This window comes from Erinaceus europaeus, chromosome 17, assembly GCF_950295315.1.
Source record: "Erinaceus europaeus chromosome 17, mEriEur2.1, whole genome shotgun sequence".
Lineage (NCBI taxonomy): Eukaryota > Metazoa > Chordata > Mammalia > Eulipotyphla > Erinaceidae > Erinaceus > Erinaceus europaeus.
Window position 1 is genome coordinate 78,877,618 of NC_080178.1, and position 21,825 is coordinate 78,899,442.

General features: G+C 51.0%; 1 protein-coding gene across 8 annotated transcripts in view; it reads right to left on the reverse strand.

Moving 5' to 3' along the window:
- The window catches only part of MICAL2 (microtubule associated monooxygenase, calponin and LIM domain containing 2), a 153,879-nt gene that overhangs the window by 100,995 nt on the left and 31,059 nt on the right, over positions 1–21,825 (reverse strand). For all 8 annotated transcript variants that reach the window (XR_009545679.1, XR_009545680.1, XM_060177161.1 and 5 more), the window contains exon 3: positions 248–599. Coding sequence is in view for 6 of the 8 variants with exons in the window: in XM_060177161.1 (XP_060033144.1) it covers positions 248–511 (264 nt within the window). In the remaining 2 variants the exon portion in view is untranslated. The remainder of the gene's footprint in view (positions 1–247; positions 600–21,825) is intronic.

The following is a 21,825-nucleotide window of genomic DNA, read 5'->3' on the forward strand; positions in this document are numbered from 1 at the left end:
GAGAGGAAGAGGAGGGAGAGGGGGGGTGAGAGCTGCCAAGGACAGCAAGATAAGATGAAAATTCCCAACAAGAATAAGCTGTGCTTGTATGGACAAAGAAAACCTTCCAAGGAGTAGAACAAACACAACACTCCCATGCCTATTAAGAACTCAGAAAGGAGAAAGGGTAACCACTTCATAGCCCCTGACAAGCCAGCCCACGAGCCCCGTGCGGGTCAGAGACATGCACACCGAGGCTCTCTCTCACCTTGGTGTTCATGCATGACTTCCCTCGCTTGTACTCCTTGTGGGATCCGCGCTTGTCCAGTTTGTACCACAGAGCCTTGGCCTTCCAGCTGGTCACCCTGGACTTGAGCTTGGAGTAGAAGTTTCTGTGGTCCAGAGGGTCCAGGTCCAGGTGTCGCGTGAGGATGTTGAAGGCCTGGAGGGTACCTTTGCACGTGGAGGCCTGGATGAAGTTCTCAAAGATCTGGCCGGCCTGGGCCTGCTTCTCGTCCTCGTTCTCCCCCATGTCTCAGAAGCCACACGGAGCAGTGACAGGAGCAGTGACGGGGAGAAGACGGAGGCACATGCCAGGGAGCAGTCGGGGAGGGTCAGCCCTGCGGAGAGGAGGCAGAGGTGACATGCAAGGCCGTCAGAACAGTGAGGGAAGATGTGCTGCAAAGCAGAACTCAAGCCCCTTGACTCACTGACGGCTTCTGCATCTTACTCAAAGCTAAGCATGAACAGCCTACTGATGGGGTACCCTCATTCAGGCCTTCCCAGCCAGCCTGGCTGCCCCACCGTCAACTGCTTAGAGAGACACTTGGATGGCAGCATTGCCTGGTCACTCCTGCTATGAGCTAGATGGCTGTAGAAATCACAACTAGTCAAAAGGGAAAGAGACAAAAATAAAAATTAAAAGGCACGGTAGAGTTAGTGCCTTTGGAAACCTCTGCTCCCGGCTGCTACAAATGCACAGGGTAGCATTAAATCAGGGTGAGTGAGCAGTATTACCTCGGCGCACAGACACGAACACTAAATGCACTCCCCACTCAGTTTCTGGCACAGGGTACTCCGCCTGTCCCTAGGCATCACGCTGGAAGCTTTCATCACGAACTTTTGGAGGCAGGTCTGTCCTCCACAGAGGAGGCATGGCAACTTCTCCAACTACTTTCTATTCCTATTTTGTGTTCGAAAAATACATACTGGGGGCTGGGCGGTGGCACACCCGGTCAAGTGCACATAGTACCATGAGCAAAGACCCAGGTCTGAGCCCCCGCTCCCCATCTGAGCGGTGAAGCAAGTCTTCAAGTGTCTATCTTTCTCTCTCCCTCTCTATCTCCCCTCCCCTCTCGATTTCTGTTTTGCTTTTTCTTTATTTAAATATTTCTTTATTAATGATTTACACTCGACAGCAACAAACAGTAGTTGGTCCATGTGTAACATTTCTCAGTTTTCTACACAACATTCTAGCCCCCGACTAGGTCCTCCTCTGCCATCCTGTTCCTGTTCCAGGACCTGAACACTCCCCGCCACCCCAGAGTCTTTGACTTTGATGCAGTACACCAACTCCAGTCCAAGTCCTGCTTAGTGTTTTCCTTTCTGGTCTTGTTTTTCAACTTCTGTCTGTGAGTGGGATCATCCCCTATTCATCCTTCTGTTTCTGGCGGATCTCACCTCACATGGTTCCCCCATCCAGGATGAGGGAACCATGAGGTGAAGATGAAGATGAATTCCCCAATTTTGAGGTGAAGATGAATTCATCAATTTTAATAGCTGACTAGTATCCTCTCAATTTCTCTGTATCCTATCAAAACAAAAATAGAAAAAAGGAAGGAAGGAAGGAAGGAAGGAAGGAAGGAAGGAAGGAAGGAAGGAATGGCTGCGGGGAACAGTGGATTCATAGTGTCAGCCCCGAGCCCTCGTGGCAGTTATATATGTATATAAAACTTCCTTTGGACAGATAGACAGACAAAGGCAGAGAGACACGCGGGGCTCCACCTGCTGTGAGAAAGGAGCATGGGCCTTGGGAGCTTGGAACCCTGGTTCCTCAGGCCGAAGGCAAGAAAATGCAGCGTGTTCCTTCACACCATGAAAACAGCCTGCCGGGGTTGGGCCACCACCCATTCTCTCTGCACCACTCTGACCTCAGGCATTTCTGAGCAGAGTCATGCACGTTTCAGTGGAACCAAAATAAATCCGAGCTGATTTTCCAAAGCAGTAGCTGTTTTTCTAGGATCCGTGGCTGGTGTGAGAAGATGAGCAGGGAAGCGCTGGAGCTGCTGGGGCAGCTGTCGGGAGGGCTGGAGGGGCCCCCATCCCATGCGCACAGACAACGGACAGGAGGGCGTCAGCACGCAGAGTGAGAGGCTTCCTGTCCTCCAGATGGGGGCACTGTCTATGTATTTACTGGATAGAGACAGCCAGGACTCGAGAGGGAAGGGGAAGACAGAGATGGAGAGAGACAGAGAGACATCGGCAGCCCTGCTTCAGCACTTGTGAAGCTTTCCCCCTGCAGGTGGGGACTGGGGGCTCGAACCTGGGCCTTTGCATATTGCAACATGTACAAGACTTGCCACCCAGAGAAGACAAACAGAAAACAGGGCTTTGGCTATGCAGAGTCAATTGGCATCCTCTGTCTTGGCCGTTGGAGCCACTGTCCAATGCTAAACAAAGCATGTGATTGCTCAGTGACCAACAGAAAGTCACCTGAGGGCTAGGGAGACAGCATAATGGTTCTGCAGAAGACTTTTGTGCCTGAGGCTCTGAACTCCCAGATTTGATCCCCAACACCCCCAGAAGCCAGAGCTGAGCAGTGCTCTGGTTTCTTTCTTTCTTTTTTCTTTCTTTCTTTCTTTTTTTTTTTTTTGCCTCCAGGGTTATTGCTGGGGCTCAGTGCCTGCACTGCTCCTGGAGGCCGTTTTTCCCCATTTTTGTTGCCCTTGTTGTTTCCCTAGTTGTCATTATTATTCTTGTCACTGCTGTCATTGTTGTTGGATAGGGCAGAGAGAAATGGAGAGAGGAGGGGAAGACAGAGAGGGGGAGATAAAGACAGACACCTGCAGACCTGCTTCACCGCCTGTGAAGCGACTCCCCTGCAGGTGGGGAGCAGGGGGCTCGAACAGGGATCCTTATGTGGGTCCGTGAGCTTTGTCCACTTGCGCTTAACCTGCTGCGCTACCGCCCGACCCCCTCTATCCTTCTCTCTGTATCTTTGTCATTAAAATAAAATCAATAAAATATTTTTTAAAAGAAAAGGAAGGAAGGAAGGAAGGAAGGAAGGAAGGAAGGAAGGAAGGAAGGAAGGAAGGAAGGAAAGAAAAGAGAGTCGCTTGAATCGGCAGGCAGTACAGTGAAAAATACAAGGCTTTGGGACTATTTGGATCTGAATCCAAAGCCGTTCACCATCCACAAATCCTCACACGCCGCTTCCCAGGCGGTGAAGCAGGTCTGAAGGCGTCTGTCTGTCTCTCCCCCTCTCGGTCTCCCCCTCCTCTCTCCATTTCTCTCTGTCCTATCCAACAATAATGACATCAATAACAACAATAATAACTACAACAAAAAAAGGTCAACAAAAGGGAAAATAAATAAATATTTAAAACCTTTTTAAAAAGATTTTATTTATTAATGAGAAACATAGGAGGAGAGAGAAACAGACATCACTCTGGTACATGTGCTGCTGGGGATTGAACTTAGGACCTCACGCTTGAGAGTCCGATGCTTTATCCATTATGCCACCTCCCGAACCACTAAAAACTTTTTTTCTTAATCCTCACCAGAACCCCTGTGCCTTCTGTAGGGCAGGGTGCTAACCCGCACCTTACAGGTGGGCTGTGGAGAGAGAGACAGTATCCTCACATTCGCCCCGTGGTCGGGGGCACAAGGTATGGAAACACCCCCCTCATTTCCATAACAAAGGGACAGACCCATCTCTAGGGCTATGCCCCTTTGAACTGGTTTTATAAATCAATTCCCCATGTTGGCAACTCGTCCGTGTCTAAAACGGCGAGCAAATGTTTAGAGGTATCAAGCCAGACACGGTTCCCAGGAGTAACTTAGAAACTGGAACAACCTGTCTCCTACCCAACCCCAGCTGCCTCCCAGCCACCCTCCTACCCATGAAAAATGAACAGCTTAAGCTGGGGCTCAGTGGAAGGAGCCAGAGCAGCAATGAGGGCTCTGAGTGGGTGTGGGAGCTCCAGGAATTGGTTTCTCTCTAGCAAGATAAAGAAGGTGAAAGAAGATGGCCAGACAGGAGAAGATAAGCTGCCTTGGACGTGAACCCCAGCAGCCCGTACCAGGCTCTACCCTGCCTCCCTGCCTCCCAATGGTCTTGCCTCAGCCTTTAAAGGCAGCTTTCCGACTCAAGCCAAAGACCTTGAAACCTTAACTCCCTGGGAGACAGGTTTTCTCCCAGAAAAACAGCAGAACTGTTGGGGTCAGGTCTCCTGTGCTTGTTAGCTGTGTGAGACCCTAGGCAAGCTGTCTGACCCTCTGTAAAATGAGGAGAGCGCTGTATGGGAGACATGCACTCCTGTCTGTGATGTAGTTAGCAGCTGGCAGCCAAGCACAAGGACCGGCATAAGGATCCCGGTTTGAGGCCCCGGCTCCCCACCTGCAGGGGAGTTGCTTCACAGGCGGTGAAGCAGGTCTGCAGGTGTCTGTCTTTCTCTCCCCCTCTCTGTCTTCCCCTCCTCTCTCCATTTCTCTCTGTCCTATCCTAACAACAAACGACATCAATAACAACAACAATAATAACTATGACAAGGGCAACAAAATGGAAAATAAATACATAAATAAATAATAAAAAAAGAAAGATCACCATTCATTACAGTCTTCAAATGGCCCGAAATAATCAGAAGTAAGAGCGACCACTGGGTCTGGCTTCCCGGGAACAGAAATTACACATAAGACTGATGAGTTTGACTGTCTTTTCTTTTTTATTTATCTTTTTTTCTTTTTCTTTTCTTTGCCTCCAGGGTTATCTCTGGGGCTCGGTGCCTGCACTATGAATCCACTGCTCCTGGAGGCCATTTTTTCTCATTTTGTTGCCCTTGTCATTACCCTTGTTGTTATCATTGTTATTATTATTGTTGTCATTACTGTCGTCATTGTTGGATAGGACAGAGAGAAATGGAGAGAGGAGGAGAAGACAGACAGAGGGGGAGAGAAAGACAGACACCTACAGACCTGCTTCACCGCCTGGGAAACAACCTCCTCCAGGTGGGGAGCCAGGGGCTCGAACCGGGATCCTTATGCCGGTCCTTGTGCTTTGTGCCACCTGTGCTTAAGCCCTGTGCTACCACTGGCCCCGTTTCTTCTCTTTTAGAGAAGAGGCAGACAGGCCCAGAGAGGGAACGAGGCCACAGCACCACGGCACCAGAGCTTCCTTCAATGTGGTGGTGGCCAGGCTTGAACCCAGGTCTCGCGCGTGGCAAAGCAGGGCTCTGTATAAGTGGACAGTCTCACCAATAGGCCATCAGCTTTCGACTCAGCAGATCTGGGCTTCAAGACTCTCTAGACACCTGGCCTTAGACAGGTCACCTTCTGAGCTTCAAGCTTCTCACATGTGGAGCTGGGAAACTTATGTGTGGCAGTTTGGGGGATTAACTGGAGAAGCTGATTTAGACAGACACCATCGTCTATAACTGAGGTTTGAGTCGTGTTTTCTTGCAAAGCCTGTGGTGTGGGACCCCACTGAGGGCTCCCGTGTTCCTCCCCTGAAGAATGAATCAAAGATCAGTAAAATCCGAGTCCCTGGGGTGACAGCTCTTTTTAAAGTCTTCCTGTCAACCACCACCCAGCTGTTGCCTTTTTTGCCTTTTGGACTTTAATATGAAATATAAATAAAACCAGCTACCCAGAAATATGAAAGGTTTCTGATTTTTTTTTTTTTTTCTGGGAAGAAACAAGACGTGGTGCTTTAGTTTCCAAGAATAACCTTGAAGCGATTTGCTTTTTGTCGACGAGAGGCCCTTATTTGTGGTTCTGTTGCTTCCCTGCCTGTTGACCTCATGAGTCACAAAGCAACCCCTGCCCTGCCCTGACTGCCACAAATCAGAACTCCAGGCTTCCAATTGCTGGAGACTGCAGCCGGTGGCATCTAAGAAGACAAGCCCAAGGTTTGCTCAGGCTTCCTGAGAACTTCTCAACACAGAAAAAAAGGGCTTTGTGGGTCAAGAGCTGCCAACGTCACATTTAAGAAGAAGCCCACACTGTCTGCCTTCCCTGGACCCATCAGCTGCCAAGTGGCATCTCAGCGTCACCAGGTGAATGACAGTCCGGCAGACACACTCAATCTCACCCTCATGTATCACAAGCAAGGGGCCGGGCAGTGGCGCACCTGGTTAAGCGTTCTCACATCACAGTGCACAAGGACCCAGGTTCCAGCCCCTGGTCCCCCACCTGCAGGGAGAAAACTTCACGAGCGGTGAAGCAGGGTTGCAGATGTCTCTCTGTCTCTCTCTCCCTCTCTATCTCCTCCTCCCCTCTCAATATCTGTCTCTAACCAATAATAAATAAAATAAAAATGTTTTTTTAATGTCACAAACTAGCCATGTTTTAAGGCAAACGCCATCTAAAAACCAACTATTCTTGCCACAGACAATGCCAAGCTCCCTGTTCAAACATGCACCTCCCATCTCTACTTCCATAGGAGCTTCCTGGGACCCAACACCTGGGATGGGGATGGGGTGGCCAGGGGCCCAGCAGTGGGATCTGTCCTCTGTGTGCAAGTCCAGGGTGGGCAGAGCAATCTCACACCATTCCCACCACCAGAGCTCTGTGTCCCCATTCTATCCACTGGAAACTACAGTGACTCTCCCAAGGTCATAGATATGATTGGACTATTATTTTTATAACAATCTTTCTATCTACCTATATACTTGCCTTCCCCGCCCTCCATAGACCTGCCTTCTCTTCCTACATCACACCTATACTTACTACATGACACCTACACCTATTACTACACCCAAATGTCTTTCCTTTTTCCCCTCTTCTCTCTCTGGGTCCTGATGGAGTTGGAGTTCAGAGTCCTCTAGTCACACGCCCCACCTCCCCGGAGAGTATAGGCCAAAATTATTTTGGAGGTGCAGAAGGTAGGAGGAGTTCTGGCTTCTGTAATTGCTTCTCCACTGGACATGAGCATTGGCGGGTCCATCTCTGCCCCCAGCCTGAGAAATTCATTTTCTAAAATACTTTGCGCTAGAAATATTATGAGAGGGGTGGGGACAGCACTCGAGTGGTGCTCGGGCTTCTCTCTCTCCTTCTCTCTGGCTTATGAAGCACGTTCTCTAATATATAGTAAATAAATCTTTTTAAATGGCTTGAGAAAAGAAAGAGGAAATTGTATTCAAGAGATGACAATTGTCCTGTTAACCATTATTTCTCTAGTGATTAAGATTTCAAGAAAAATAAAAGGTTCCTTCCCCAACACACGCATGTAGTAAAGGTACGTAAATGCTTAGTGAAATAAAACAGAGAGAGATGAAGCGATTCCACTTCTGCATGGTACCTGAAGAAACAAAGAACATCCCTCCCAGCAGTACACAGATCCCCTGCAATCTCCCTAAGGACGGGTCCGTATCAACTCAGGACTTCCAGACGCAGAAACAGTCACTGTGTGACTCATCTCAAAGATGAGACTTTGAACTTGGGTCCCAAAATACCAGGAGTTGGTATATTTCCCATTGGTTAAAATTAATTTTAGGGATACGAGGTACGAAGCCCTTTGATGGTCAGAGAAGTGAATTATAATTCAAAGAAGCTGCCACTTAAAAATGATGGCCGAAGAGACCGTGTGGTGGCACACCTGGTTGAGAACACATGTTACAATGAGCAAGGACCCAGGTTCAAACCCCTGGTCCCCACCTGCAGGAGGAAAGCTTCCTGAGTAATGGAGTAGGGCCGAGGGCGTCTCTCTGTCTCTCTCCCTCTCTATCTCCCCATTCCCTAGTCAGTACCCACACCCTGCCATCCTTGCTCCATTCCAGATTCACATGTCAACTGCCGGCTACTCCGCCTGATGGGTTTCTTCCAGAGGCCTGATGCCTGGTCAGGTTACCTCCCGGCACTGGGTTCTCCTCTGCAGGCTCCGCCTTGGCCACTAGCACCATCTGTACTGGACTCCAAACCTCTGGAGTAGCCTTCTCTGCCCCTTTTCCTAGTCAAGCCGGGCAACCAGACTCCCATCAACAGCCTCTTTAATAGCCTCATTCACTGTCGAGTCCCTCCTCCCTGCTCTCACCTGAGACTCTGTTTGTTTGTTTTTATTGGCGCTGAAATGATTACTAAAGCTCAGTGCCAGCACTATAAATCTACCACTTCCGGCAGCCATTTTTTTTTCTTCCTTTCTAACTTTTATTAGATGGGCCAGAGATGAATTGAGAGAAGACGAGGAGATAGAGACAGGGAGAGAAAGAGAGACACCTGCATCGCCACTCATAAAGCAGACCTCCTGCAGGTGGGGACCAGGAGCTCGAACTGGACCCCTGAGCTTGGAATATGTGCACTTAGCCGGGTATGCCACCACTTGGCCCCTCACCTGGAAGTCTGAACACCCTATGACCCTATGACTTACTTGGACCCAAAACATCTTTCTCCAGGCAGCAGCTCATTCAGAGAGACCTTATATAAAAATGCACACTTGGACACCAGCTCCCCAGAAAATAACCTGGGTCCACCTGCATATCAGATGGCAGACTCAGGAAAAAACTAGTAAAATCATAGGCCCCTTGGAATATGCCTAAAATAGACCTACTAGCTTTTTCCAAAATGGGAGATCCCAAATCTTCATGTGCAATATTCTTATCTTTAGGTTCATGATCAGTCAACAATCTGTTCTGCTTTATATCTTAACTTTGTTTTCTTCAGCCACCAGGTTCCTGATGCTAGCATGATGCCAACCAGACTTCCCTGGACAGACAACCCCACCCATGTGTCCTGGAGCCCCGCTTCCCCAGAGCCCCACCCCACTAGGGAAAGAGAGAGGCAGACTGGGAGTATGGATCGACCCATCAATGCCCATGTTCAGCGGGGAAGCAATTACAGAAGCCAGACCTTCCACCTTCTGCATCCCACAATGACCCTGGGTCCATACTCCCAGAGGGATAAAGAATAGGAAAGCTGTCAGGGGAGGGGACGGGATACGGAGATCTGGTGGTGGGAACTGTGTGGAGTTGTGCCCCTCTTATCCAATGGTCTTGTCAATATTTCCATTTTATAAATAAAAACTATAAAAATTTAAAAAGTGCATACTTGTCAGGTTCATCCTTACTTCGAAGCCCTCAGCAGCCTCCCGACAGTCTTAAGGCAAAGTCCAAGCATCTTAGTAGAGTAAAACAAAAGTTGCTTTCCTGACCCACCCTGTGCCCGGCCCCTAGCCTGCCCCACTGCTTCCAGATCCACTGAGCCAGTCTCCTGCACTCGTAGTGCCTGTGTTGGTTCTGGTTGATCTATCTAGAACAACACCCATCCAGTTGGTAAAGTTCCAGTCATCTTTAGAATCAAAATGTCAATGGTGGATATGTTTCAGGGGGTTCCAGCTTAGACCCTGGAGTCAGGCAGACTTGGCTGCAAGCCTGACCCACTGTGGTCAGACATGTGACCTGCACTACATACTTAATCTCTCTGAACCTCAGTTTCCTCACCCAATAAAACAGCGGTGATAGTTGTGACGGCACTGGTTTGCGTGAGGATGAAACGCAGTGATGCTTGGCGAGGCAGGATTCTTGGCAGCACACCTCTTCTCTGAAGCCTCTCCTTGGCCTTCCCTCACCACATCTCTGGCCACGCGGCCTCATACACGACACGCTGGCCTGACTGTGGCTCTGCCTGCCTCACGGGACTCTTGCCACAGCTTGTACCTCCCAGGGCCCAGCAGCTCTGGCAACAGCACAGTCACTGCTATTTGGCAAAAATCCAACCAAGACCAGCCTCAATATCCAGACTGACATCCGGGGCTGGAATTACAAAGCACTGCAGAAGCCTTCTAACTCGTCTCTAGTTGCTATCTTTCTCCTTCCATCTTGCCAGCGCCACCTCTCACCTACACACGAGACCCCTGGGCTCTGTACCCTGCACTGAATTCACCCAGCCTTTCCTGTCTGGTTCAGCAAAACTCTCCGCCGTGTGATCCCCATCTTCCTATTAGGCTCAATTCCCAAAAGCATTACCTCTTCCCTGGGAGACTGGCCTTTCAGTGGCTCACATCCAGTCTTCGCTTCCACCTCAAATCCCTGCTCAATTTTCTTTCTTTCTTTCTTTTTAAATATTTTTATTTATTTATTTATTATTGGGTAACGACAGAGAGAGGAGGAGGAAAGAAAGAGGGAGAGAGACAGACACCTGCAGCCCTGCGTCACCACTCGTGAAGTTTTCCCCCTGCAGGACCAGGGGCTTGAACCTACGTTCTTGCCAGTGTGATGTGAGCACTTAACCAGGTGCGCCACCACCTGGCCCCTCAATTTTCCATCTTCTGAGTCAAAGACAGACACACGCGCACTGTCTCCCATGCTTCACAATCCATGCGGGGAATTACCTTTCGGTGTCAGCGGGGCCTGCAACCTCGTTCAGCTTTCACGAGCAGCTATGTGCACCTGCATGGGCTGCTGAGTCCTGCCTGAGTCACAGGAACCCTGGGGCCGATTCGACGCCTGCCGCCATGCCCGCCACGTCACGTCCACACGCCCCGAAGCCAGCTCTGTGATGTCACGAAAATCTCCAGTGCTCAAAGGCAAAGCAACGCAAAGCAAGAACAGCCGCTGGGAGGTTCTCGGGGGACGAGTGAATGCAGGAAGTATCAGCTACGTGAGGGTGGGCTGGGCACGCGAGGGTGATAGACGCTTAGGATTTGCTGGGACTACATGCACTTGTGTGTCCTTGTGTGCTGGGACTGCATGCACTTGTGTGTCCTTGTGTGTTGGGACTACATGCACTTGTGTGTCCTTGTGTGTTGGGACTACATGCACTTGTGTGTCCGTGTGTACTGGGACTACATGCACTTGTGTGTCCCTGTGTGTTGGGACTACATGCACTTGTGTGTCCCTATGTGTTGGGACTACATGCACTTGTGTGTCCTTGTGTGTTGGGACTACATGCACCTGTGTGTCCTTGTGTGTTGGGACTACATGCACTTGTGTGTCCTTGTGTGTTGGGACTATATGCCCTTGTGTGTCCTTGTGTGTTGGGACTACATGCCCTTGTGTGTCCTTGTGTGTTGGGACTACATGCACTTGTGTGTCCGTGTGTGTTGGGACTACATGCACTTGTGTGTCCTTGTGTGTTGGGACTACATGCACTTGTGTGTTGGGACTACATGCACTTGTGTGTCCTTGTGTGTTGGGACTACATGCACGTGTGTGTCCTTGTGTGTTAGGACTATATGCCCTTGTGTGTCCTTGTGTGTTGGGACTATATGCCCTTGTGTGTCCTTGTGTGTTAGGACTATATGCCCTTGTGTGTCCTTGTGTGTTGGGACTATATGCCCTTGTGTGTCCTTGTGTGTTAGGACTATATGCCCTTGTGTGTCCTTGTGTGTTGGGACTATATGCCCTTGTGTGTCCTTGTGTGTTGGGACTATATGCCCTTGTGTGTCCTTGTGTGTTGGGACTATATGCCCTTGTGTGTCCTTGTGTGTTAGGACTATATGCCCTTGTGTGTCCTTGTGTGTTGGGACTATATGCCCTTGTGTGTACTATTCAGTCTCAAGGAAGGGCACTTCTCTGTGTGGATCAATGATGACCTGGCCCACCTCCCTGCAAGTCCCAGCCTAGATTTGTAACTGTCTTTCCTGAGTGCAAGCCGGCAACTGCAGAAAACCTGGAGGCTCCCTTGCTGGCTGGTTCTCCACGCATTCACCCGCCCCACAGCCACACATCACTAGGTGCTGACAGTGTTCTGGGCGAACACAGTTTTGCGATTCTCAGACGCAGCCTCAGGGCAGTGAGCTGACAGCTCTTCCCCTCAGCAAGCCCTGCCTGAGGGCTCTCAGCTCTGGTCACACATGCGTTACCAGGAGGTAGTTCAGATGTCTGAACGGAAGTGAGAGAGAGCTTGGGCTACTTCCTTATTGTGCAAACAAACAGAAGTCTCCTGGGAGCCGTCTTCCCCAAAGATCTATGAAACTAATTACAACTCCAGATTGTAAATACAGGAGGGCCTCTCTGACAAGACAGGGAGAACAGTCTGAAGCATGTGCTCAGCTGCTGAACTAGCTTTTGAGCCCGATGACTTGACAGCTTACACCTGGCTCTCCCCAGCTAGGCCTCTGAGAGCGGGGGTCTGGGAACCCCACAGCATCTGCCTGCTGGTCGGTGCCGTGAGGCTGGCATGGAGAGCGACAGGGGCCTGTGTGGGAGGATTCCCAGCTCACCAAGTGACACATGAAGACCACATCCCTGTGAGCTCGAAGATGCCCGGGCAAGCATGCCAGGACCAGCAACTGCTTTCAACGTTCCCTATTCCGGGGGGTGGACACCCCCTCACCGACCCCGCCTGCACCGATAACGGCCCCAGAAGAAAGGACTCGGGGTGCGGGCTGGAGAGCCAGGCTCCTGCCCCACTGCGACCCAGTATTTGTCCGGCTAAAGGAAGATGCTGGACTCTTGGCGTTTGGACTGATGTTCTGAAAAACACACCCAAATAAATAATAACTATCCCAGGAAGATATCTCTCTCCCTCTCTCTCTCTCTCTCTCTCTCTCTCAATTATCTTTATTTATTGGATAGAGACAGCCAGAAAGTGAGAGGGTAGGGGGAGATAAAGAGGGAGACAGAGAGACAGGGACACACGCAGACCTGCTTCACCACTCCCAAAGCTTTACTCCTGCAGGTAAGGACCATGGGGCTTGAACCCGGGTCCTTGAGCATTGTGACATGTGCACTCAACCCAGTGCACCACCACCCACCCAGACCCAGAAGACTTGCCTCTTTCCTCAGTAAACATATAAAACTCAGGGCCTACAGAAGACAGGCCACAGTGAGAGACCTAGTGGCCTCTGAATCCTTTGCCCCCCTCTCCAGACAGGACAAGCTGGGCTCAAAACCTGGTTTCCAGAATGGATTTCCTGGGCAGAACTCAGTGAAGACTTCAGAGGAGATAGGCTGGCTTGAAATAACTCACTTGCTTTGTCGTGTGTGCTAGCCAGGTTTGAATCTGGTCTCCACCTCATTTAAAGTAGCTTCTCTCTCTCTCTCTCTCCCTCTCTCTCTCTCTCTCTCTCTCCCCCTCCCTCCCTCCCTCTCCCTCTCCCTCTCCCTCTCTCCCTCCCTCTCCCTCTCTCTCTCTCCCTCTCTCCCTCCCTCCCTCTCCCTCTGTCTGTCTGTCTCTCTCCCTCTGTCTCTCTTTCTCTCCCTCCCTCTCTCCCTTTCCCTCTCCCCCTCTCCCTCTCCCTCTCCCTCTCCCTCTCCCTCTCTCTATATATATTCCTGACAAGAGGAGAGAGACAAGAGTGGGGGATCAGGCTCTCTCCATCATTACTCTTCCCCCTCGAAAGAGTAGGTATCGGGGGGCGGGCAGTAGCACACATAATACTAAGCGCTAGTACTAAGGGCAAGCACTGGTACAATGACCCGTGCTCAAACCTGCAGGGGAGATGCTTCACAAGCATTGAAGCAGGTCCCTAGATAACCCTGGAGGCAAAAAATAAATAAATAAATAAAGTTGCTTTTTTTTTTTTTTAATATCCTGGCTCACCCTCATGGCAGATAATTTACTTCCTGGATACTTTCACTTCACAAATATCCACCCTTCAACAGCTATATTACTTTTGTTGGTCTTTATTTTTAAGTCGCCTTCTCACCCCTCAGCCCCAGTCCCTACAGGGTGACTGAGTGGCCTTGTCTGGAATGGAGAGGGAGTCTGCTTGTGGACTCACAGAGGATGTGGACTTATATGGCAGGAGGAATCTGAGCCATTTTAAATATGAGCGCCCAGCATGGTCAGCCCCGCCCTGTACCTCAGCCCCGCCAGGGAGCTCCTCTGAGGCCTGAGGCGTAGCAGACAGACACACTGACTGTGACCACGTTTCTACAGCGAAGGGCAATTCAGACATCTGGAGAATCTTGACTGGTCCCTGGTGTTTCTTACAGCTGCTGTCGCATGACTGTTGGGACAAACCTCTTCAAGTCTGGTAACAGATTCACTCCTCCTCTCTTCACTTAGCTCTCAACTGAATAGCCCACTGACTTTTCCTCGCTGCCAAGGAATCAAGCTCCGGGCTATACTGCACCTTTCACAAGTAAGACTCTCGGCCTCCTCCTCTTGCCGGCAAGCTCCTATTCATCCTTCAACACCCGAACGCCACGGCCCCCTCGTGCTGCAGTGTTCCCTGTGTGGTGCTCTCTGTGATGACGCGTACACAGTGGCAGTGACTCCAGATGTACCTGCCTGCCGTCAGGCCGGGTCACAGACTCCTGGGGATGCAGGGTCTTATTCTTACTGACCTCTGTGCTCACCCTAGCCCCTCTTCTTTGTGCAAACAGAGGCTATGTAGAATGAGAAAAGGCTCTGAAGTAAGTCAGACACCCACCTCTGAGTCCTGGCCCTTGTGACAGGTAGGCCAGTTATTTAGCCTGCATTGGCCTGACGAACTCATAATTCTGTCTCAGCACAACAAAGGAGCCAGGCCCAGCCCTCCAGGGGCAGCTGTGAGGAACAAACAGAGTGGGACACTCCAACCCAGGGAGGCCCAGTGGGAAAAGCTTAAGGTACATTTCCTGGAGCTCAAAAGAAAATGCTAAGTCAAGCGGAGTTCAACAGAAATAAGCAAACAAATGACTTTGGTTCTGGTTCACATGCTATCAACAGAGAGATGGATGCCCCCCCCCCCTTGGCCAGAGGCATCTCTCAGCTCACAAGACGACGGTGTGGGCTGACGCCACCCAGGCCCTCGGCCTGGATCCACACAACAAGGTCTGCTTAGCAACGCAGGTGACTTCTGCCTGAGTGACAAGCCCACAGGCCACTGCCACAAAGACTGGAACCGTCCCATCCTTCATTCGTTCCTGACGTGAATTGATCTTTCACCTCAACAAACATCGTAAAACGGAATAATGCTGAGCAGAAGGCGTTCAGTCACTAGGGACAAGTCCAACAGCTCAGACACAGCAGCACCCTTGGCCTCTCTGAGGTGGCGCCAGCTTTTATTAGCCCCTGATTTGGCGGCGAGGTGGGAGCGGTGGGGCCCTGCTGACACCTCAGAAAAGAGGTGAATGAGAACGGGGAAGTGTGGTGGCCGAACCCAGGGCACAAGTCAGCATGGCTCCGGGGGAAGCAGGTGACGCTGCAGGCTCCGGAAGCTGAGGTCTGGGTTGTGCATCGAGCTAAAGCATGCCTCTGGCCCCGGGAGACAGGAGGGTTTGACTAGACGATCGGCCGTTTCTTTCCAGCTTTGAGGCTGTAAGGCTACCTGTCTCCGACGAATTTCCTTGCCCATTCGCACCAGCTGTCTGTCTGAGACAACACTTTGGCTGTCACTGAGCGGCCTGCCACTAGCACCAGTGCGGTTGGTCACTCTTGACCAGAAACTAGGCCAGAGACGAAGAAGATCAAACAGCTGGAGGCCTTATTCTTGAGAACTTGGTTACTATCCTCTTGTCCCACAATTCAACAGAGTCCCTGCACCTTGGGGGACCTGCACCAAGGGGTTGCCTAGCCCAGCCACTCCTAACCGTCTGGGTTGACTTCTTCCCAGTCAAGGACCCCTCCCCTCCTCTATCGGCCGTTATTACCCCCTTCCCTGCACCATCAAGACCCCCAGTGTTCTTTCCAAACAGTCAACGTTTCCCCATGGAGACGAAGGCCACAGTCACTTCTTATCTGGGCTTGGCGGGGGGTGGGGGGGGGTGGTGGGGGGGGTGGGGGGGGGTGTGGGGGGGGGGCAGGGGAGGGATAGCAACAAAGGTCAGAAGGAAAGTGCTTACACTAGCAAGTTCTGGAGCTGGTGAAAGTGGAGAAGAAGATGCTAATCCTGGGGGCCAGGCGGTGGCGCACCTGGTTAAGCACGCACATTACAGAGCACAAGGACCCGGGTTAAAGGCCCTGGTCCCCGCCTGCAGGGGGAAAGCTCTGCGAGTGGTGAGGCAGGGCTGCGGGCGTCTCCCTGCCTCTATATCTCCCCCTCCTCTCTCAATTTCTCTGTCTCTATCCATTAACAAATAAATAAAAAAGATTTTAAAAGATGGTCATCCCAAAGACGGATTGGCCACTGAGAACTCCAGAAGGCTAGGAGGCCTTTTAAAAAAATATATTAATATATTTTTATTTAATATTTTTATTTATTTATTTATTTAATTTATTTTCCCTTTTGTTGACCTTGTTATTTTTCATTGTTGCTGTAGTTATTGTTGTTGTTGTTGATATTGTTGTTGTTGGACAGAGAGAAATGGAGAGAGGAGGGGAAGACAGAGAGGGGGAGAGAAAGACAGACACCTGCAGACCTGCTTCACCGCCTGGGAAGCGACTCCCCTGCAGGTGGGGAGCCGGGGGCTCGACCCGGGATCCTTATGCCGGGCCTTGCGCTTTGCGCCACGTGCGCTGCTGCCTGACTCCCCCCTTTTTTTTTCTTTAAATGAGAAAGGGTCATACAGAGAGAAAGCCAGAACACTGTTCAGCTCAGGCTTCTGAGGCTTATGATGATATCAGAGATTGAACCTGGGACTTCGGAGCCTCAGCTATGAGAGGTTTTTATGTATAACCACTACGCTGTCTCCCCAGCCCTAGGAGGCCCACCTCCCCATCTCGTGAGGAAGGGGAGGGCAGGCAAGGCTGCACCAGCCGGCATGCAGGGTGGGTGCTGAGGTCTCAGCCTGCAGTGTTTCCACTCTGCTGACCTCTAAGTAGGCTGCTCTGATGAAGTCAGCTGGTTCCCTGCAGACGCTGAGAAACATGACCCAGGAGTCACCTAGGGAAGGAGCAGGCCCAGCAGATGCTTTGATGACTGCCTCCCTGTGCATTCCTTCCTGACCTGACAAGGTCTGCTCCTTCTTTCTCCCACATGTGCCTTTATATAATCTGGAGTGCCACAAACTCTGGGGAGTGGGGGGCAGTGAGGGTGGAGAGGAGTGCCTAGTTCCCCCCCACACACACACAACTCTAAGTGTCTAAAATAACCCATGGACCAGGGAGTTGGGCTGTAGCACAGCGGGTTAAGCGCAGGTGGCGCAAAGCGCAAGGACCGGCATAAGGATCCCGGTTCGAGCCCCGGCTCCCCACCTGCAGGGGAGTCGCTTCACAGGTGGTGAAGCAGGTCTGCAGGTGTCTATCTTTCTCTCCTCCTCTCTGTCTTCCCCTCCTCTCTCCATTTCTCTCTGTCCTATCCAACAATGACAACAACAATAATAACTACAACAATAAAACAACAAGGGCAACAAAGGGAATAAATAAATTAAATAAATATTAAAAAAGAATTAAAAAAAATAATAATAACCCATGGACCTCCCTCTTCCTCAGTCTCCAGGGACAGTGGCAGGGAGAGTGGCAGGAGGAGGAGAAGTCAGCCCACCAGGGCCTGGCCTGCCCAGGTCAGTGAGGGCCGCCAGACGGGTCCGCTGAAGGTTTCTGCCAAGTGCCGGGACCCTTCACAGAGCAGTGTCTGGCAGTCGTCTGGGTACTGGGAGGAGGAAGCTCCGAGTCAAAGATTCAAGGCATTAATTATTCAGTGTGCATGACCCAGTTCCTGGAGGTGAGGTTGGGCAGGAAGAGAGCTTGCCAGTTCCTTATCATGGCAAGAAATTCAAATACTTCACAGAGTGACATTCATTTTTGCTGCCAGAAGCACCCCATTTATGGTTAAGAGTGGCTTGTTCAAAAGAGGGAGAGGGAGAGGGAGAGAGAGAGAGAGAGAGAGAGAGAGAGAGACTGGCAAAGTTCACTCATTCAACAAGTATTTGTTGAGCACCAATGTGGCCCAGATCCTCCAGAGTAGAAAGGGCTTGGAATTTAGACAGGAGGAGACCTGGGCCGTGTCCCCTGCAGCCTGATCAGGTGGCAGCCCGGGTCGGATTCCTCGCCTGTGAAATCGGAGCACCTATCGGATGATGCACCTGCCTCATTATGAAGATGACATGCTCTCGACACACTGCACACGCCCTGCACTGCAAACCAGTGGTGCAAACAGCAGTGATAAAACACAATTCTCTGCCCTAGAGAAGTTTATACCTGAGTCATGTTTGGGAAAATAAACCAAGGTAACTATTGGGCCGGCATCACAGCCTCTGTAATTTGGGCCAATTGTATGTTTCAACCTGCCAGTGGTCAGGCTCAGTCTCCTAGTCTGTGTGCCCACAGAGATTCGAGGAAGGGAAGAATAAAAATAGAAATAGTGGCCAAAATGTGTCCTGGAGCTCTGCTTCCCCAGAGACCCACCCCTCTAGGGAAAAAGAGAGACAGGCTGGGAGTATGGATCGACCAGTCAACGCCCATGTTCAGCGGGGAAGCAATGACAGAAGCCAGACCTTCCACCTTCTGCATCCCACAATGACCCTGGGTCCATGCTCCCAGAGGGATAGAGAATAGGAAAGCTGTCAGGGGAGGGGATGGGATAGGGAGTTCTGGTGGTGGGAATTGTGTGGAGTTGTACCCCTCTTATCCTATGGTTTTGTTAATGTCTCCTTTTTGGAATAAATAAATAAATAAAATAAAATTTTTTAAATGGCCTCAAAAAAAAATAAATAAAGAGTGGCCAGGACCACCTGGCCTTGTGAAAGAAAGGGTGACCTGGGAGAGAGCCCTAAGACTGAGGGGGGGCAGAAGGAGAGGCCAGATGAAGTGTAGTCAATCAGAAACAAACATAAAAAACTATCCATTGTCTTTTGGAACCCTAAGACAGCAGGAACCTCACATCTCCACTATAGAGCCTCTACTTCCCCCAGTCCTGGAACCCTTGGATAGGGCCCACTTTCCCGCATGCCTCTCCCAATCCATATCAAATAATATTGCACCCGCCGATCACAACCTAACCAACACAACGATTGCCACCTCAACATGCTTCACTTCAGACTGTGTCCAGAGACTTCACGTGTGGAATGACAACCCTTCAGCTTCATTACTCGGGTGAGACCTTTCCTTTCATAGTATACTCTAATTTCATCCCAGGTGGTTCACTTTCTTTTTTTTTTTTTTTTTTTTTTTTTTCTATTTTTTGCACCGTTCCTGGAAGTACTGCAATACCAGGTCGATGCGTGGAGTGGACGGAGCAAGCCCCTATTCCGACTCACTTTCTAACAAAGTCCCAAAACCTAGATATACACCAGTTTCTGTGAGAGAGAGCATATGTTCACACGTATCCATAAACTACTGCAAAATATATACCTGAAAGCAGAAGTACACTAGAGTTTGCAGTGAGTACCCCCCTAACACTTCCTCTCCACTGTTCCAAGCTTTGGGTCCATGATTGCTCAACAATTTGTTTGGCTTCGTATGTTAACTCTCTTTTCAGCCACCAGGTTCCAGATGTCATCAGGATGCCGGCCAGGCTTCCCTGGACTGAAGACCCCACCAATGTGCCCTGGAGCTCCGCTTCCCCAGAGACCCACCCTACTAGGGAAAGAGAGAGGCAGGCTGGGAGTATGGACCAACCAGTCAACGCCCATGTTCAGCGGGGAAGCCATTACAGAAGCCAGACCTTCCACCTTCTGCAACCCTCAATGACCCTGGGTCCATGCTCCCAGAGGGATGGAGAATGGGAAAGCTATCAGGGGAGGGGGTGGGATATGGAGATTGGGTGGTGGGAATTGTGTGGAGTTGTACCCCTCCTACCCTATGGTTTTGTTAATTTATCCTTTCTTAAATAAAAAAGAAAAGGGAAAAAAAAGAGGAGGGGGCCCAGAAGGTGGCACAGTGGGCAAAGTCTTGGACTCTCATCATGATGTCTCATGAGGCATCTGAAGTGCTCTGGTTCTTTCATTAGCAAATATATATATATATATATATATATATATATATATATATATTTAAAAAAGAGAGAGAGAGAGAAGTGAGGACAAAAGCAGACAAAAGTACAGTAGAGCAAGGCACAAGAGTCAGGCAGTAGTGCACAGGCTCCCCGGCCTGAGGTGTCAGACAGACTGCTACGGCAGGATCCCTGCCTTGCCCTGGCCCAGCCCGGCCTGACCCACCCCAGCAGGTGTCTCTCCACCCTGTGTTTCCTGGGCAAGGAAAGGGAGGCCCCAAATGGCTGGCTTCCCAGAACCTCTTTCGCCAGGTCTTGGCCAGAATCGGAAGCAGCTTTCTCCTTTGCCTAATCCGCCCTTCTCACCCCGCTGTTCAAGACCTTCGACATGAAGGCCTCACCAGGCCAGTGTCCCTGGCGTGCCTCCCGCCGGCCCTCCCTGGGGCCTGCACTCTGCCCCCACCTCCCAGCCCCCACCCTGCTGCTCTCCTCCCCCCCCCCCCCCCCCCCGCTTCGTCAGGGCCATAGCCCTCACTCTCCAGGTAAGTTTCCCTGCTAACTCGTGGATGGCCCGCAGCCACTGGTGGCCATGTGGGGGTAGGGTCGGGGATGCAGTGAACTGTTGGACAGGGCCCAGAGCCTACGCACCATCTCCCCACCTGACACCAATTCCTGTGTAACCTTGAGAGAGTGTTTTCAGACCAGGACTCAGTTTCCCCATCTAGTAATAAGGGGGTTGGGATAATCACTTGCGTCCTCTTTAATTAGAAAGATGAGATTATTACAGACACCAGACAGGCCTGGGCCCTGGGTCTGATGAGCCTGGGGAGAGTGAGCTGACTGCTTACAACAACAGAATTCAACCAGGCTGAGAGGCCCAGCCTACCAGAGAGCAAGGCCCCCAGGAGATGCCAGGACAGTTTCTTGAACCATCAAGCTGTGAAGAAAACTTGGGGTTTTGAGTTCTTTGAGTCAACAGACAGCTGCCGCACCCCTGACCCCTGATCCTAGCCCCTGACCCCTGACTCCTGACCCCTGTTGGGAATGGAGCTGCAGGGCTTAAGGTGAGAGATCCCTGCTCCCCAGACTCCTACAGCCCAAGGGCGAGCTGGATGAGAAAACACAGTTTATACTAGTCAGTGAGAGGATTCAGGGGAGAGGGCCCAGAGAGAAAGGTTCTGGGGTGCGGAGGAGAAGAAAAGACGCCGACATCACCTGGAGGAAGCCAGGAAGGCTTCTCAGAGGGAACAGCATGCCCCGATGGGAAGCTCAGTCTTGAGAGTGTGAGACACAGCCAGGGCGGAGAGGAGAGCAGAGCAGAAATGGGGACTGGGGAGGGAGTCTGCAGTCCCACAGAGATGGCCAGCCAGAGAGCGACCATCCAATATGACTCTGAGGATATCTCTGGCCACACGGTGGAGGGTGACACAGAGGGACAGAGAGGGGCTTGGGGAGGACAGTGAGGAGGTGACCTATGGGGAAACAGACCCGAGTCACTTCTGCCTTCACCAGCCACCCAGACCAGGAGCCTCTGGAGACCCACTGAAGATACAGGAAGAAATATATGGGCAGATCTGTTCTCCCTGGGATGGAGCCTAGGCTGACCAAGATCCTGCAGCGGTATTTTTCCAATTATGGACGAATGCTGTAGAGAGCTGTGAAGTCACTTCCTGCAGAGGCCGTCTAGCCAGATGCTTAGCTTGGAATAGATCTGGGCCAGCATGAGATGCTAACGCCATCAGAGCCGGGACAGGAGTGAGGACAGTGGGGACCACTGGCCTCACCTACAGGAAGAGGGGCCAGAGATCCCACCCACCCCATCCAATCGCCATCAGGCTAGATGGGTCTTCCATGATACCACAAATGCAAAGCAGTTCCACTCCCTGTCTCCCTCCCTCCCTGTTCTGCAGTGTGGAAGCATTCATCTTGGAGGGATGGATGCTGAGACATTCAGC